The sequence below is a fragment of the Equus quagga genome, chromosome 21, assembly GCF_021613505.1.
Source record: "Equus quagga isolate Etosha38 chromosome 21, UCLA_HA_Equagga_1.0, whole genome shotgun sequence".
Taxonomy (NCBI): domain Eukaryota; kingdom Metazoa; phylum Chordata; class Mammalia; order Perissodactyla; family Equidae; genus Equus; species Equus quagga.
Window position 1 is genome coordinate 23,118,653 of NC_060287.1, and position 17,629 is coordinate 23,136,281.

General features: G+C 37.3%; 1 protein-coding gene across 6 annotated transcripts in view; it reads right to left on the minus strand.

Annotated features, from left to right (window-relative positions):
- Positions 1 to 17,629, minus strand: part of APP (amyloid beta precursor protein) — a 253,985-nt gene that overhangs the window by 130,330 nt on the left and 106,026 nt on the right. For all 6 annotated transcript variants that reach the window (XM_046648237.1, XM_046648236.1, XM_046648232.1 and 3 more), the window contains exons 4-5: positions 14,895 to 15,007; positions 12,003 to 12,196 (exon numbers count right to left, since the gene is read on the minus strand). In XM_046648237.1, coding sequence (XP_046504193.1) covers positions 12,003 to 12,196; positions 14,895 to 15,007 — 307 coding nt within the window. The remainder of the gene's footprint in view (positions 1 to 12,002; positions 12,197 to 14,894; positions 15,008 to 17,629) is intronic.

Consider the following 17,629-nt stretch of genomic DNA (forward strand, 5'->3'; position numbering starts at 1 on the left):
TCAATATTCAGCTCTCTTTCTAACTATTTGTATAGCACAACATGTTTGGTGGAAAACAGAACACAAATGACAACAATGAACATCTATCCATTGTATCTTCAAGACAGCACAACCAGATGGTCTGGGGGGCCTTTACTTATTTTTTAATTTGATAACAAATGCATAGAGAATAATAAAACATAGAGGTGAAGGAACTACTACTGCTAGGATTATTTAAAAACACAAACATTCACAATTCCTACCTTCAGCCACCTTCAAAAAGTATATGGCAATGCTATTAAGTAGCATGATATTGGTTTACGTATACAATTAAGAAATTAGGGAAAGAGGTTGGGGAAAATAAAATTTTGCATGTATAATGTTTTCATTTCCTACAATCATCTTATTGACTAAAGACAACCAAAATATCGGGTGCAAGTAAAATCATACCCACTTAAATATGATCAGTGATAAAGTTTAAAAAAAAGAAAAGGATATGCCTTTACATGACACTTTGGGGCGGAGGGGAGTGGGCAGTAAGAGGGAGTTTAAGCCAATAATGTCGTCAACACCAATGGTAGGCTTAATGTGCTCGTATTGTTTCGCTTAATTACAAAAATAATTTATTTGTATAAATAAGAGTGTAGTATAAAATAAATATAATATACATATACAAAAAAATACAAATGATAGAAAAAATACTACTAATAACGTGAATACTTTACAAAATAATTAGTTTGTACTATATTTATTTGGTTGTAATAAACTATTTTTTTAAAAATACTGCACATTCTATACTACTCAGCCATAAAAAAGGACAAAATCGTCCCCTTCACAACAACATGGATGGACCTTGAGGGTGTTATGTTAAGTGAAACAAGCCAGATAGAGAAAGGCGAACTCTGTATGACTCCACTCATAGGTGGAAGTTAACATACAGACAAAGAGAACTGATCGGTGGTTACCAGGGGAAAGGGGGGATGGAGGGAGGGCACTGGGGGTGAAGTGGTGCACCTACAGCATGACTAACAATAATGTACAACTGAAATTTCACAAGGCTGTAAACTACCATAATCTTAAAAAAAAAATACCGCACATTCTAGACTTTTAACTAATAAAGATTGTTCTACTAATGTCTCACCCCATATAGGAAACTTGCTGCAGGTTAAGTGAGAAAACAGTTTCATTCTCAGATAAGTTAGCCTATTTTTGAAGGATGGAAAGAATACTAAAGTACAGAAAATCAGTTAGGACCAGTTTAAAACAAATGAAGCATCAATGGATCACGAAGATGGCAAATATATAAAAGTCAGCTATGTAGGATTAATTCCACCACCTACAATTTCACAAGAAAACACTGAAAATCTTACTTTTTATATAAGGAGGGTGGAGAAGGAAGCTGAAGTTAGCTCCTACCTAGGAAAGATTTTTACTGTCTACCTCTAATCCTAGGAAACAGTTTTGAGTATTTCTAAATTATTTTCTATATGATTGACTTCATTCCAAAACAAACACGCTTATTAAAATTTTGCAGAGTTGGGGCCAGCCCAGTGGCGCAGCAGTTAACTTCACACGTTCCGTTTTGGTGGCCCTGGGTTCACCAGTTCGGATCCTGGGTGCGGACCTACGCACCGCTGCAAGCCATGTTGTGGCAGGTGTCCCACATATAAAGTAGAGGAAGATGGACACGGATGTTAGCTCAGGGCCAGTCTTCCTCAGCAAAAAGAGAAGGATTGGTGGCAGATGTTAGCTCACGGCTAATCTTCCTCAAAAAGTAAATAAATAAATAAATAAAAATAAATTTTGCAGAGTTCTTTGTGGTTAAGTTCTTGGTGCTAGTTTCGACTGAGAAGGGGAGACATCATGTACTACAGCTGACTTCCTATTTTAGGGCTCCTGGAAGCCAACTTCTATATAACTAACTTCCAAATACAGTTCCAGCATGCGATTTATTGTTACTGAGGATTTGATGAACTACACAGCTCAGGTAAAGGAAATCTCTTTGGGCACAATATGCTAATATGTGGATCTTGAGGCCAAAGGAAAAACAAAAAAATAAATACATAATTTTAAGGGCCACCTTTACATGGAGCAATGGTGAATCTCATCTAAACCAGGGGTTTTACAATGATGATAACTATATCCAGATGTCAGTTTCAAGAAGAAATTCACGTTTGGGAGTACTACTGCCAGAAGCCAGTTAAAACCATAAGGATCTGTATTTTCTTCCTCTTTTCCTACTATTTTGTAATCCAGGAAATTTGGACAGTTTAATTAAAAGACATTGAAGGATAAAGAGAGACCTTCTGTGTCTCAATGGCGTAAAATTCTCGGCAGTCAATAATCCAATCCTCCAAGTGACTCTTACAAGTGAATCATTCCCCAGTACTTCCCATTCAGTCATATCCTGTTACTGGGGCAGCCTGTGCCACAAGGTCCCTAGCAAGCTTGGTGATCACTGCCAGATGTAGCTTGGATGGTAGCAACCCACCCAGCACTTCAAAGGCATCTCCACTTCCAGCCATCACCTTCTTGGAAGCCAAAACAAACTCCACTGGTTTGGCCACACATCTGTAATCTGGTTAAGGCTATTAAAGCGTTTTGTTTTTCTTCTTGACATACATGCGGTCCAAGCTTATTAAATACAGAAATTCAGCATTTTTCCTAAGACCTCAGAGCTGGCAGCCAGTTCTCTCAAGAGAAAATGAAACCTTCTTCTGCTACTCTCCTATTCATCATTTTCAAATTAGTTCCCTTATTTCAGTACTAGAATCAGTGACACAGTTACTGTCTCAAACAGTGGTAGAGGCTGCCAACCCAGCATTGTGACAGTTCCTTTCTCAAGGCCATAAACTGTTTCATCAAATCCGTTCTTACTTGACTCATCCACTGGCAAAGATCTAAGTCTGTAATTTATCATTTGCATGATTTACTCTGTGACCTTCTAAAGTTGTTACTGCCCCCTTGAGCACTGAATACCACTTTCTTAAAATGCAAGCCAGAAAAGCAGCTGCAAAATTTTATCGTCAAAGAATTTTAACTCCAGAGATCCAAATAAGATATAAAGTCAAATAAAGCCTGTGTCTCTCTCTCATAACCAATTTTAAAGGCAGAGCACAGTCCTGACCCACTAACAGACATATTCTCACAACAGCCTGAGATCGAGTATGGCTAGGAATGTTTGGTTATGTCCACACGCTGGGCTAATGGGGAGACAATATGTGCATAACTTACTCTATGATTCAATGACAAGTTTTCACAAATGACAAATCATGTATTTGTGACCCTCCATACTACCATCTGGTGATTATTTTCTGAGAAAAGTTCTTGGGGCACACAGACAGTAATTAAATTAGCTTTCAACTATATTTATCACTGTGCCCCTCATATATTGGGCCTTACCAGAGCTTTCTATGCAGAGTGCAATAATAATTATGATCAAGATTTCGTCCCTTATGTTGAGCACCAGCTCGTGTGGGTCTTTGCTCAAGTTTCTGGGAAATGAGCCACACCTAGCATTCTTAGCATCCCCTCCGTGTTTCTGGAAGAGGTAATTTCTAAGTAGCTAGAAGGCTTGATAAATGGATTTAAACTATCTCATAATTGTGCTCATGTATAGGGTATGAAAAAATGTTCTCAACAGTTTTGGCTCTGCCAATGTACTTATTGTGCCACAAGTTCTTACAAGAAATGCAGATCAATACACTGTGACACCATATTCCTGTCATTTACACTAGAACTCCATCAACAGCTTCAAATGAAGCCATGGACACGACTCTGCTCAAATCAGAGTGAGCCTACCATTGTTGTTTTATATTTTGGTATGTCACCTTCGGTTGAGGTTACTGGATTATCATTTTCCCTCCATAAATAGTTAGTTTTAATGTGATGGGCTCACAAGCTTATTATTAGCTCCATCTCTATCTGATTTGATTCGCATAATGACCAACTTACCTGAAAACAACAATGACAACATTATGGCCTAGCTATTGATCAACGGGACACGTAATTTTTATGTATAATTCTCTATGTTCATAAACCCATTCTCTACAAAAAAGACATACCTGTAGAACCTTTTGCACAAAAATATACATAAGATGCCTTTCTTTCCTTTTCACGAGAATTAGATTGAACAGATTTCTACTAACGTAGAAGTAAGATCTATAAACCCTTTGTCCCTCCATTAATCCCAGCCCCCCATCCCCAAACAAATAAATAAAAGGCCAGAACTTTAAGAGAAATAGCTCACTCACTTTAGGAATTCTATGTCAAAGCGATGTTTTTCAAGTGGAATAATTTAGCCCTCTTCAGATTCCATCCTTTTTCCAGGCATATGTCACAATATACTTTTTTTTTTCTTCATATTTCCCATCTGTATTAAACTAACCTAAAGCTTTAGACTCTACTCTCCCTCCCCACGGGACCCCCCCCCCCACCCTGAAAGCTCATAACTAGAGCAGATTAAACAACATGGAATCAACATACACTGTATTATCAGTAAAACTCAAGCATCTGAACTTCCCTTACATATACATGAATCATTCAGTCAAAATTAGTTATTGGTCTGAAACTTTTTATGATCAAATGTGAATGAATTAATCATTTTTAAAGTTGTGATTTATATGTGCTCTTCAGGTAGAATGGAAGAGATGTAATTGAATGAGAAAAGTACAGGTTATTAATTCGTTTCATTAATGAAGAATTAATGGAATGAGAATTCACAGAAGGGTTCTGCTAAATTTTACCTTTGAAATACCTATAATATTTGGCACAGAAAAAAACGTAAACCTTCTAGAACAGATACATCAATACAAATCTATTCTTAGTTTTGGAAAAGCCCAAATGAAACTCATTAAATCATTCTACAAATAACTAACAGATATTAAAAAAGTTGTGAACATTAAATGGGTTAATATTTGCAAGTTATTCAGAATAGTGGTTTGCACATAGCAGACTATGTAATATCTATTATGATTATTACAACTCATGCACAGTCAAGAAAGCAATTAAACCCACTCCACACCCTCATGAACTCATAGTCTAAAAGACCCTGAAAGCTTGGCAGTATAAGGAAGGGGCTATGTTATTAATAACAACAGTATGTCACCCAGTACTGTTATTATGCAATGACAAAATAAATTCATCCACTGTTGATACTCACTGTAAATGGGCATAAACACTATTGAGATAAATTTTAAGTGCTGATAAACATTCATACCTTTTAATCCAGTAATCCTACTGTCAAAAATCTACCTTAAAGCAATTATTATATATAATATGGGGTAGGGAGGGTAGATCTACACTCCTTTAGGAATTCAAAACTGTGGCTTCTATAACGTAAAAAAAAAGGATAAAAAAAGAAAAAGTCTGGCAATGGTGACACTGATGAAGACATAAGACACACAACTAAAGAGATAAATGAAAAATGCATAATAGTAGTTAAAAGATGAAAATTCTCTGTTTTAACCACAAAATATACAAATGGGGGCAAAAAAAAGACCAAATAGAAACACAAAACTTACACTAAGGTCAAATTACAGGTGATTTTCCCTGACCCAAAACCTTCTGAAAAATTATCATATTTTAAGCTTTTTTTAAATTACATGCAACAGAAAAATATTTTAAGTGGAGACAGCCTCCCGTGTCTCTAAATACACCAAATATTTCAAAACACGATCAATTTGCCCCAGAAAATATGCTAATACTTATTGTAGTCAAAATGGACAGTAGTGATACTAATAAAAGGAAAAATAGTTGACATAACGATCAGAATTACGAAGTAATTGGGTACAAATACAAAGCCTTAATCATCCATTGCATTTCAGCAAATTTTGACAATAGTATTTGAAGCTGTGCATGCAGTTATGTTTGGAAGGTTTGTTCTGATTTCAAACATTTTCATCTGGGCAGAAGCTGCATTCAAGAGGCATACTCCCGGGGTGTGTGCTTTTCTGTCCATGGGAGGTTGTGGTGAGGCAAAAGCCCAGATGGAAGATGTTTTTAAGAAAGAATAATTTCCCTAGCTTTGCCCCAATGCTGAAGAAACCTCTAAACCAGTGTCTCAACCTTGGCCCTATTGACATTTCTTTGCTGTGGGGCTGTCCTGTGTATTGCAGGATGTTTACCCACATCCCTGGTCTTTACCCACCGAATGCCAGCTGCGCCTACACCCCTAGTTGTGACATCTAAAAATATCTGCAGATATTTTCAAAGGTCCCTTCCGCTGCAAAATCTCACCCCGTTGAGAACCACTGCTCTCGACAATGTTTATTTATTCATTTTGTAAATCACACAATGCTTGCCAAGAGCTAATGGAGTTGAGCTCGTCTCATGACTATAACTTGTACTTTCTGAAATGTTTGCCTACTGTTACTTTTATTAAAGGGCTCCAATGTGAGACTAGGGAACAGGAAAGGCTTGGTGGTTCAAATAAGAAAGCCACTCTAAGAATGGACTTCTATCCCCAAACTCAAATACAGCTGAAGCTTACCTTCATTTGTAACTGAAATTTCATTTCATTTTATTTCACTTTTTGAAGCAATGAAAAGATATCCAAGTAGTTACTACAGTAAAGGTGCTAAGAGGTTGTTACAAATATTCCTGAGGTCCCAGCAATTCTTTTTCCAGCTTTAGAGATTTCTGATGCAATTTCACTTAATTATTGCATGTCTGGAATGATATTCCTTAGTAGTTTTTTTAAAGCCCAATTAGTTTAACCTTGAGTTACCAGTTATGCCTGAGTAAGTATTTGATGTGAATGTCAAATCAATTCAACTCAAATATTTCTTGAGCATCTGGCTTGTAGAAAATTGTGTCAAGTGTTTTTTAATGTGTAAAGTTGCAAAAGCCTCATAATAAATATAAACTCCTGGTATGTAGGAAAAGCTGTTAACCCTCAGAATACCACTAGGATCCACTGGACACAGTTTTACCTTTTGAGCAGTTCTATTTACTGGTAAGGGTCAATATTTCTGACACACTTTCTTAGAGAAATCTCATTTTATAGAATAAAAAAGCTCATTCTATTTTATAATTACCATTATCAGTCCACAAGAACTTTTCATATACCTAAGATTTTTATCCCTTCAAGAAGTATCTCATCATTACTCATTAGCTACTTCCAACTTTGTTAAGGAACATCAAATAATATGAAAATGAAAGAATGAAGGAAGATGAAACAGGGAAATTATTGCAGTTTTAATATTGTATTTCCCAAATATTGAAACATCTTTCAAGCTGATATAAAAGTCTAGAGACTTTAATTGAATACAATTGAAAATCAAAAATTTTCATTTTCCACATTGGCAAATGGGAGAAAACTGACAGGAAATATTTCACAATTACCAGACAAATCAGAAGATGAATGAAAATGGTCACATAAGTAAAACCTCAGACCATCAATCTTCAGATGATGATATCCTAGATAAATTTTCTCCAGCTCACGAACTAAAAGTGAGCAATGTATTTCTAAGAACGAAAAGGAAATACAATACTCTAGTCTACTTAGTCATCCAACAGGAAGCACGACATCATTCAATATTTTGCAACAAAAACAAGAACTATTGCTGCAATTGCTAAAAAAGACGTGTGACAGTATTCTTTCCTCTTTTACGATGCTTATGCAACAAATTTTATGATGTTTGTGCAAAAAGAGTTTTTGGATATAGGTTCAGGTCACACAGGTGTTGATAGCAGCTTTATTCATAATTGCTAAAACTTAGAAGTAATCAAGACATTCTTCAGTAGGCGAACGGATAAAGAAACTGTGGTACATTCAGACAACGGAAAACTATTCAGCCCTATAAAGAAATTATTTATCAAGCCATGAAAAGACATGGGGAACTTTAAATGCATATTACTAAGTAAAAGAAGCCAACGTGAAAAGGCTAAATATCATATGATTCTAACTATATGACAATCTGGAAAAGGTAAAATTATGGAGATAATAAAAAGATCAGCAGTTGCCAGGGGTTGGGAGCATGGGAGTGATGAAGAGGTGGAGCACAGAGGATTTTTAGAGGAAACACATTGAAAAGATTCCGTATGACAATATAAAGACGGATACATGTCATTATATATTTGTCTAAACCCATAGAATGTACAACACCAAGAATGTACACCACCAAAAGTGAACTGTAATGTAAACTATGGATTTTGGGTGGTTATGATGTATAAATGTTTCAGTTCATCAATTATAATAAATGTACCACTCTCGTGGGGGTTGCTGATGATGGGGCACATTAGGCATGTGTTGAGTAGGAGGTATATGGGAAACCGCTATACCTTCTGTTCAATTTTGCTATGAACCTAAAACCACTCTAAAACAAAAGTCTTAAATAAATAACTACAAGAAAGGAGGAGGTGGTGATCAAGAGTTCAGATAGAACATACACATAAGAGGGAGAATGGGAAACAAAAAGGATGGATGAAGGTACAGAGAGCTGTTGAAGTAGAGGAGAAAATTCATAATGTATTCAACCAACATGTATCGAGAGCCTACAAAATGCTAGGTACCATGAAATTCACAATGGATGACGAAGAAGGGGTCACCTGTGGAGCATGAAGGACAATGATGCTAGGAACCAAGAAGAATGGGGTTGGCTATGTGGAAGGTGATAGGTCATCAAGTAATGAGAATTAGGTGCATCTAATAACATTAAGATCCCAGCTGATGTTACAGCATGAATAAGAAATGGAATTAACTGGTAAGGTTACATGACATGATACATCAACCTTAGAAAACTCAGAAGAAATTAAAGGGACAAATTAACTTCTCCTAGATATGGACAAATTAACTGACAAAAATACGTTTGGAAAATGTGAAGGATATCAACAAGTCCAGAACATTCAAATATGTAAAAATGATTATCTATTGAGCACATTCTGTTAAAAAAGAACAAAAAAAGAGGATAATAGACTAAAAGCCTGAACTGAGGAGGTGATTATGAGGGAAGGGTGAAATTTAGTAGTAACTGATGAGTGTTTTAGGTGTAAGATCAGACGATTATGGTCAGAGAGGAATGTCAAAGCTGGAAACCCTATGGGTGCAGTAGTTCTAAGTGATGACAGAATCCAAGGGATGACTGTGTTGCAGAGAGCAGAAATGGAACATAAATGAAGGTGACTAGAAAGAGATGGCTAGCATTTCAAATGCACGTCAACTTGGATGGGGATATAACTGAAGACAGAAATAGGTAGCATGACCATATGACCTCATTTGTCTGGGTCCTTTAGTTTATGACTGTGGTCCTAGTGTCAAATCAGGTTTGGATAAGAAATTGTCTAGTTGTCCTAGTAGTCGATAATACAGTAAATTCAAAGGAAAAAAGCAGTGTTGAAGAATTGTATACTAGTGTCCTACAGTTTGGTGATTGTAACAAAGAGGATAAATAGTGGCAATACAACCAGAGAGATAAATATCAAAGAAGGTACAGCTACTGGATGACAGTAACAAGTAAATGAGGGACTCATGGCCAGAACAGGAAGCCCTGTGGATCGATTTCCAAGACTGGTGAGAAGGGGTGTAGAAAAAGAAAGGACCACTGAGAGGATTTCATAAGATATGATGTTAGTAATGCTTTCAATTAAGTCAGTAAGTTGGCAGGGGTGTAGGAGGAAAAGATCAAGACACACTGAAATCTATTCCCAATACAAAAGAGGTTTTACAAGACGTAAAAAATGTGTTAAATGAGAAAGAGAGCCTAGCAAAAGCTTGTTCCTCTCAGGATAAACCAAAAATACCTATTTTTAGTTACAGAAGTGCTTCCTATATAAATGATCATGAATGGTAGGTCACCAACCTTGACAGAGGGTTATAAGTACACAGCTGGCTCCCTATAACTTAGAAACCAGCTACAGGGCTCTCTTGGTTTACTCGCCATCATTTGGGTTGTTTACTCAGTACATAGTCAATTCAGTAATGGGAAATGACCAAATCAAGTACCCAACAGATTCTGAACAGAGAAAATGCTCAACCAACTCCAATTTTCCCTTTTTAATGCTGATTGCATTGGTATCAAGAAATCACTCTCAAACTTTCAAATCTAGATAGGAGTGATGAAGAATACAAAGAAGCTACAAAAAACAATAAGAACTAGGGAACTCCAACTTTCAGACAAAGCAGCAATTAAACCCAAACCAGTGGACATTTCTACATCTGGCACATGGAACAGAGGAATGGGGACCAGCCATGGCACAGAACACAACTAATTCCACAGGAAAAAAAGCTTAGAAGTTTCCCCACTGGGACATTCTGCTCTCACTGATATTTCTTGCCCTGGGACAAGGATGGTTCAGACCATTTAACTTTCAAGTTTTACAAACATAGAGAAATATGTGTAAGCATACAGTTGACTTTTTGCTTATTTCTTCTTCTCGTTCTTTATAATTTATGTGTTTGTTTAGCTTTATGCCCTGTTACATTGAGCCCCATTTTTCTAAACGTGGTAAAGAGGGAACACAAAAGAACTTAACCAACAAAAAGAGAGTCCTGTTAAAATTAAGCAATAGCCACTAAAGGGAAGCCTAGCACTATTAACTGATAAGAAATGGCAAGTAGTGCTCCTCAGTGCACACAGATTCTTACATATTTGTATTTTGGTAAAACTAATTTTTTTTAATCTACAAAATATATTATTAAAAATTCTGGGTCTGGGGGCCGGCCCGGTGGTGCAGCGGTTAAGTTCGCATGTTCTGCTTCTTGGCGGCCCAGGGTTCACTGGTTCAGATCCCGGGTGTGGACATGGCACCACTTGGCAAGCCATGCTGTGGTAGGCGTCCCACATATAAAGTGGAGGAGGATGGGTATGGATGTTAGCTCAGGGCCAGTCTTCCTCACAAAAAGAGGAGGATTGGCAGTAGTTAGCTCAGGGCTAATCTTCCTCAAAAAAAACCAGAAAGACCCCCCCAAAAATGACAAAAAAACAACAACAACAAAAACTCTGGGTCTGACTATATAAAAGTCAGAAAACTTTATATTGATAATTATAAGTCTTGCAATTCATATTTAATGTTCCATTCAGAAAGTGTAACACTAGGGAATATATGAAAGACAACTGAAGGAAAAAGAGAAGTGATATGATAATCATCACCTTTTGAGGAACGACATAGCAAGAGATTGATGACAGAACCAGATGGCCTTTCTAACCCAGATTCTGGTTTTATAATTTTATGATTTTAATATAGATATTTGCCTTTAATTAAAAATAAGAATCAGATAAGTTATGGGATCAAGATCCTAAAGAAAAGGAGGCTAAAATATATTTTTTAACAATCACAAAACCAAGGACAGTTAAAGAACTTTAGCAAACATTTATGAATGCTTCTGACTTGGTTCACAAAGGAAAACATGATAAAAGGCAAAAAAAATTAAAATGAAAAACACACCGAAAACCAAAGCTTTCTTAAAAATTCACATTTAGCTAATAAGTGACAAAATAATCCCAAAATAATGTTCAAAAAATATTTCTAAATTACAGACCAAATGGAATGCCATGTCATTCACTCAGATTTCAATTCCCTGTAGAACTACCAGTGACCTATTATAATATGAGGGGAATTTTGGTCCCCACTCTTGAGATTAAAATAAAATAGTTAGGGGGCCAGGCCCATGGCATAGTGGTTAAGTTTGGCATGCTCTGCTTCAGTGGCCAGGTTCAGACCCCGGGTGTGGACCTATACCACTTGTCAGCAGCCATAATGTGGCAGCAACCCACATATAAAATAGAGGAAGATTGGCACAGATGTTAGCTCAAGGTGAATCTTCCTCAGCAAAAAAATAATTAATTAAATAAAACAGTTAAAATTAACTCAGTGATAGTTGATCAATTACATTCAAATTAAACAGCATGCCATAACCCATAACAGGACTTCATGGTTAGATTTTTTTCCATAAAAGTAAACTTTGAAGGGAGTGGGCAGGGATCCTTTCATTGAGAAATAGAAAGATACACTTACAGAAGAAATAAAACTACATGCTAGATGTTTCAGCATCTATGAGAGACTGTACACAATGGTCACCTTACCTCCCATCTGCATAGTCTGTATCTGCTCCACCCCACCAGACATCTGAGTCATCTTCCTCTGCATCTGCCGAATCAACATTGTCACTTTCCTCGGCCAGCGGGCAACATACAAACTCCACCCCTCGGAACTTGTCAATTCCACAGGGCAGCAACATGCCGTAGTCATGCAAGTTGGTACTCTTCTCACTGCAAGTCTACAAAAGGAGAAAAGAATGAGAGTGTTAGAGGAGATGTGTTGCTTCACTGTAAGAAAATCCCAAATATAAGAATCAACACACAGACCCAATCTATCAAGAACCAATTTTACAATGGAAAAGATCATTACTTTTTTTTTTAAGATTTTATTTTTCCTTTTTCTCCCCAAAGCCCCCTGGTACACAGTTGTATATTTTTAGTTGTGGATCCTTCTAGTTGTGGCATGTGGGACGCCACCTCAGCATGGCTTGATGAGTGGTGCCATGTCCGCGCCCAGGATCCGAACTGGCGAAACCCTGGGCCGCGGAAGCAGAGCGCAGGAACTTAACCACTCAGCCACAGAGCCAGCCCTCTCATTACTTTTTGAGTGGATTTATAAGAGTTTCTTTAGCACAGGCTCCTTTGGTACCTTTATGTTTTAACTTTATTATTTATTTAATAAGGATATGTCATTACTATAGAAATTAATAAAAACAATAGGAATGGAAACTAATCGGGAAGTAAGATGTAGAAGAAGCCTGCACTGTGAACAGATATCAGAGACTCAATGCCTGCTGGCTTCATTAGAGTATCAGGAAGTAGTGATGGCTCCATGTGCATCCCCAACTCACTTCGACCTCCATTACAGATGGAAGCTCCATCTGTAGATGGCAGCTTCTCTCACTTGGACCCATCTTATTCCAGAATTCTAACTCTCTTGGCTCACTTCCAGAATAACAATCATGGGAAGGGACAAATTTTCCTCTGCTATGAACCAGAACTTCTAGTCATTAGAGATTTCTCCCTCAATATCTTTCTGCTTTCCTGGGATTTGCTAAATTTGCAGAAATCTAGATTAACATAAAGCTCTGAAAGCATCCACTGGTGACAGAGGAAAGATTAATAATTCAACACATATGGGTAAACGATGAAAATATTAGAGTGTATTTTGACCCCATAGGAATCAGAGTCATTTTTGTTTCTCAGTAACGAAGAATTTTTTTTGTTTGAAAACTCAAGAAGTAATGAAAAACGAGATTATCAGATAGGTAGCTGGGCTTTAAATTATTTTGTTTTCTTAAGCTCGATAATCTCTTCAACCTCCAAAATATATTTTTATATGAAGAAAATTTCATTTTACAGTAAATCAGAATATATTATTTTATAAAAGGCAAAAATAATGCTAAATCTTAAGTGGTGTTTTCTAACAGTTTTAAAGTTACAACGGTTAAGCTGCGCTAGATCAGGGTTTCTCAACTTTGACAGCAAGGACAGCTTGGACCAGATAATTTTTGGCTGGGGAGGGGAAGAGGGCCGCCCTGTTCCCTGAAAGATGTTTAGCAGAATCTCCGGCCTCTAGCCACCAAATGCCAGTAGGACTACCGCCTCCAACTGTGACAATCAAAAATGTCTCCAGACATTGGCACATGTTCCTGCGGAGGGATGGGGGCAAACTGACCCTACTTGAGAACCACTAAGCTAGATAAAGGAGCCTAATTCTAGGAGACTGATCTCACCACAAAAAAGCTTTATAAGTTTACTAGAAAAACTTCATAATAGGGCCAGCCCTGTGGCCGAGAGGTTACGTTGGCACCCTCTGCTTCGGTGGCCTGGGGTTTCGCCGGTTTGGATCCTGGCCGCAGACATGGCACCGCTCTTTAGGCCATGCTGAGGTGGCATCCCATATAGCACAACCAGAAGGACCTATAACTAGAATATACAACTATGTACTCGGGGGGAGGTTTGGGGAGAAGGAAAAAATAAAGACTGGCAACAGTTGTTAGCTCAGGTGCCAATCTTTAAGAAAAAAAAAGGAAAAGAAAAACTTCATAATATATCAAAGGGACAGAGCAGTTTTGAAGGTGGTAATATCAAAAAGTGACATTTTATGCCAATTGTCTTATATCTTTTATCAGCTTTGCCAAAAGCAGGGGTTAGTAAAGGGCTAGTAGGATTGGTGCCATAGACTCACCCACAATGAAAAAATGAAGGTGGTAGCATGGCCTGGTGAACACAAAATTGGATGGGTTTTCTTATTGTTGTTTTCACATTGGTGTTGGACAAGCTACTTCCTGTCCTACCTCTGTATTCCCAATAGATTAAAGGAAAAAAGATTAAATTATTAAAAGTTCCTATGTGACTGGGCTGGCCGTGTGGCTGAGTGGGTAAGTTCATGCGCTCTGCTTTGGCAGCATAGGGTTTCACCAGTTCGGATCTTGAGTGCGGACATGGCACTGCTCATCAGGCCATGCTGAGGTGGAGTCCCATATGCCACAACTAGAAGGACCCACAACTAAAAAATATGCAACTATGTACTGGGGGGATTTGGAAAGAAAAAGCAGGAAAAAAAAAATTAAGATTGGCAACAGTTGTTAGCTTAGGTGCCAATCTTTAAAAAAAAAAAAACCTTCATTGTGACAAGAGAAAATAGGTAAATAAAAAATAATTTGAAAAAAGGTATATTTTAAGGTTTATAGATACTATAAAATTATAGTTTTTAAGTTACAAAACATGGCATAGACACATAATGACTCTAACTAAAGAGGTTCTATATCTTTGACGCCTTAAAAAACACTCATGGATTCTTTTTTTAATGATAAATAAAGGAGAATTTATTTATCAGTGCAGTAGTTGTCTCAAAATACCCTCTAAAATGCTATTATGCATGTCCCTAGGAAATCTTTACTTTAAAAGAAGAAAGAGCATACGGGCTGGTACCTCTTTGGCGACGGTGTGCCAGTGAAGGTGGGTTTCACAAACATCCATCCTTTCCTGGTGTAGGAATTTGCACTTGTCGGGAACAAGGAGGGCATCGCTTACAAACTCGCCAACTGCAAGAAAAGAAAAGCCTTCATGTTATTCTGCCTGAATCACAGTGGTCTTAGCAAGGAAAGATAGGCTAAAAAGACTTCAGAGAAGTTATACAGCTTTCTGAATGACAAAGTCATCAATCCAAGTAAAAAACAGATTGACATTCCTAGGTAATCATCTGAGCAGAATCAATATAAACTATTGCCTACCCCTCCGTACCAAACATTTTAATGTTTGTAAACTAATAGAAATTTTAGCATTTTTGTACTTTGTAAACAGAAATATATATATGCACATATGTGTATTACACATTTATATTATATATACAAAATACATACACACAGAGAGTTTAATTCAATTAAATTATAAAAAGTGATCCTTAGACTTTTGCTATATTTTTAACAAAAATGTATAGTATCATGCAAATTATTGCTAACATTGCTGGTACTGCAGATACAAAGATATTATGTAAAGTCCTACATAAACTCACATTCTAATGAGAGTGAAAGAGGGATAATTACAAATAATATGTAAGCTGCGAGTTTAATTTTTATTTGTTTGTTCAATACAGTATCCTCAGCTCTTAGCAGAGGTTCTGCACATAGCAGGTAATAAATATCCTGATGAATGAAGAAGTTAAAGCTATCATAGAGATGAAGAAAGTGCTGGGCCAACATTGTGAACAAATCTGCTTGGGTGCACTGGGAAAGACCTCAAAGCAGAAACAACACTAGAGATGAGTCATGAATGAGTAGGAGTACGTCATGTATGAAATGAAAGAAAGTTCCAAGATGTAAGGACAGTATCTATCTTGTTTAACCTTCTACTCCTAATCCCTGGCCCAGTTCTGGAAGACAGGAACATACTGGATGGATGGATGGATGGATGAAGAATGGAAGGATGGAAGGATGGTGAAAGGCACTTCAAAATGAGGGAAGCTCCTGTGCAAAGAGAGAATAAAGAAAGAGCAAAGCTTATTTGCAGAAGCAGCAGAAATCCACTGTGGCTGAAACACAAGTTAAGTGGAAAAGAGGGTCCAGAAGCAAATGATACCAGAAAATACACTGGACTCCAGTTTTAGAGCCTATGGTCTTGCTAACCATTTTGGGGACAACATAGGTCAAAAGATTTTGTAAACAGGAATGACATGCTCAAGTTTGTTTTTCAGATATACTCTTTAATCAAGAGAAGGATGGACTAGCACAGTGAGATCATGAAAGCTGGGAGACACTGAGGAGGGCACTGCAATCCCTCAGGCAAGACATGCAAGAACAGATTTAACCCAGAGACTCCAAATAAGCAAGAAACACAAGATGTCCACACACCAGCAAAGTCAAGAAGTTATTTTTGTCTTTTATAGTGTGCTACATGAAATTTTCTGAAATGCACCATAAAGAACAACATAGGCCCTAAAAAAGGGAAGAAAAAACCTTTTCATTCCCTTTATACAAAAGGTTCTTTAAAAGTGTCTTTCTGTAAAGGTATTTAAACTTTAAGCTATTTCTAGCTCAAATATGTAACATGTCTCATGCTATTTAGTATCTACTTACAAATAAATTTAGATAAAGTAACATTTAGGTAAAAATCTAAGCAAATCATAGGGGATAAAGAGCCTCTCATCTTGTCCTTCCTTAAATTTTTAAGACAACTGATGATGCCCACGGCATTTTAAGTTATAGAGAATGCAAGAATTATGAGACATGGTGCCCCCAAGGACTGTGGGTGGTGCTTGGTGGGGAAGGAACCCCTGAGCCCCGGGCACCGACTCCTTGGCAGCGGCTGGTGCTCCATGTGCTGGTGCTCCATGTGCATCGCTGTATCTCAGCTCCACAACAGCTGTGTGATGGATCTCTTATACTCGAAACCTCACTTCCCAGGTAAGAAACGTGCCTAAGGCCACCTATCCTCGGGAGATGATAATCCAGCCCCAGAGATAAGGGTGAGGATATAAATTAGCAGGAAAGAAATAACATAATAATGCAAGTGATGTTACATTTTTCTTTTTCTTTTATATAGAATACTATAAAACAAAATGAAACCAAAAAAACCAAACTAAAACCGAGATGAGTTGGAGAATAGAAAATAAAAATAATCTCATCCAAAATCAATACTCTTTCTTCAGGTGGGCTTTTCATGGTTTCTCAGGACAGACGATCAACTGTAGCAAGAATACGTGATACTTCCAGCATCCTAATTTTCAAGGCCACAAGAGGCCAGAGGTGACCAAGGGGCCTGAGGGTACCTACCTCATTTATTAGCTCTGGTTAGTCAAGCCATATCGCCATATTTACAAATGTCCGAAATATTAAGTGATGTTTTTCTATTTTACAGGTAATTATTGGAAAGATTAAGTGCCTGGCCCAAGGCTTTCAACTCAGTTCATGAGACAATCAGGAGCAGATATCAGATACTCTCAACCCCGGCCTAGAGTTCTCGTGGCATAAACTGAATAATAGCTGCCAGACAACAATGTGTCTTGTTTTACTTGCCCTCAGGCCAAACTGCAGAGGACTAGATTTTAATGCAAAGCTAAAGTCACTGAAAGATATTTACCTAGGTAAAATCCAATGTTCACCAAAAGGATAAGTATTGCATTAATTTATAAAAGGCTATTTGAATTTTTTTTAATTGGCAAAGTGACA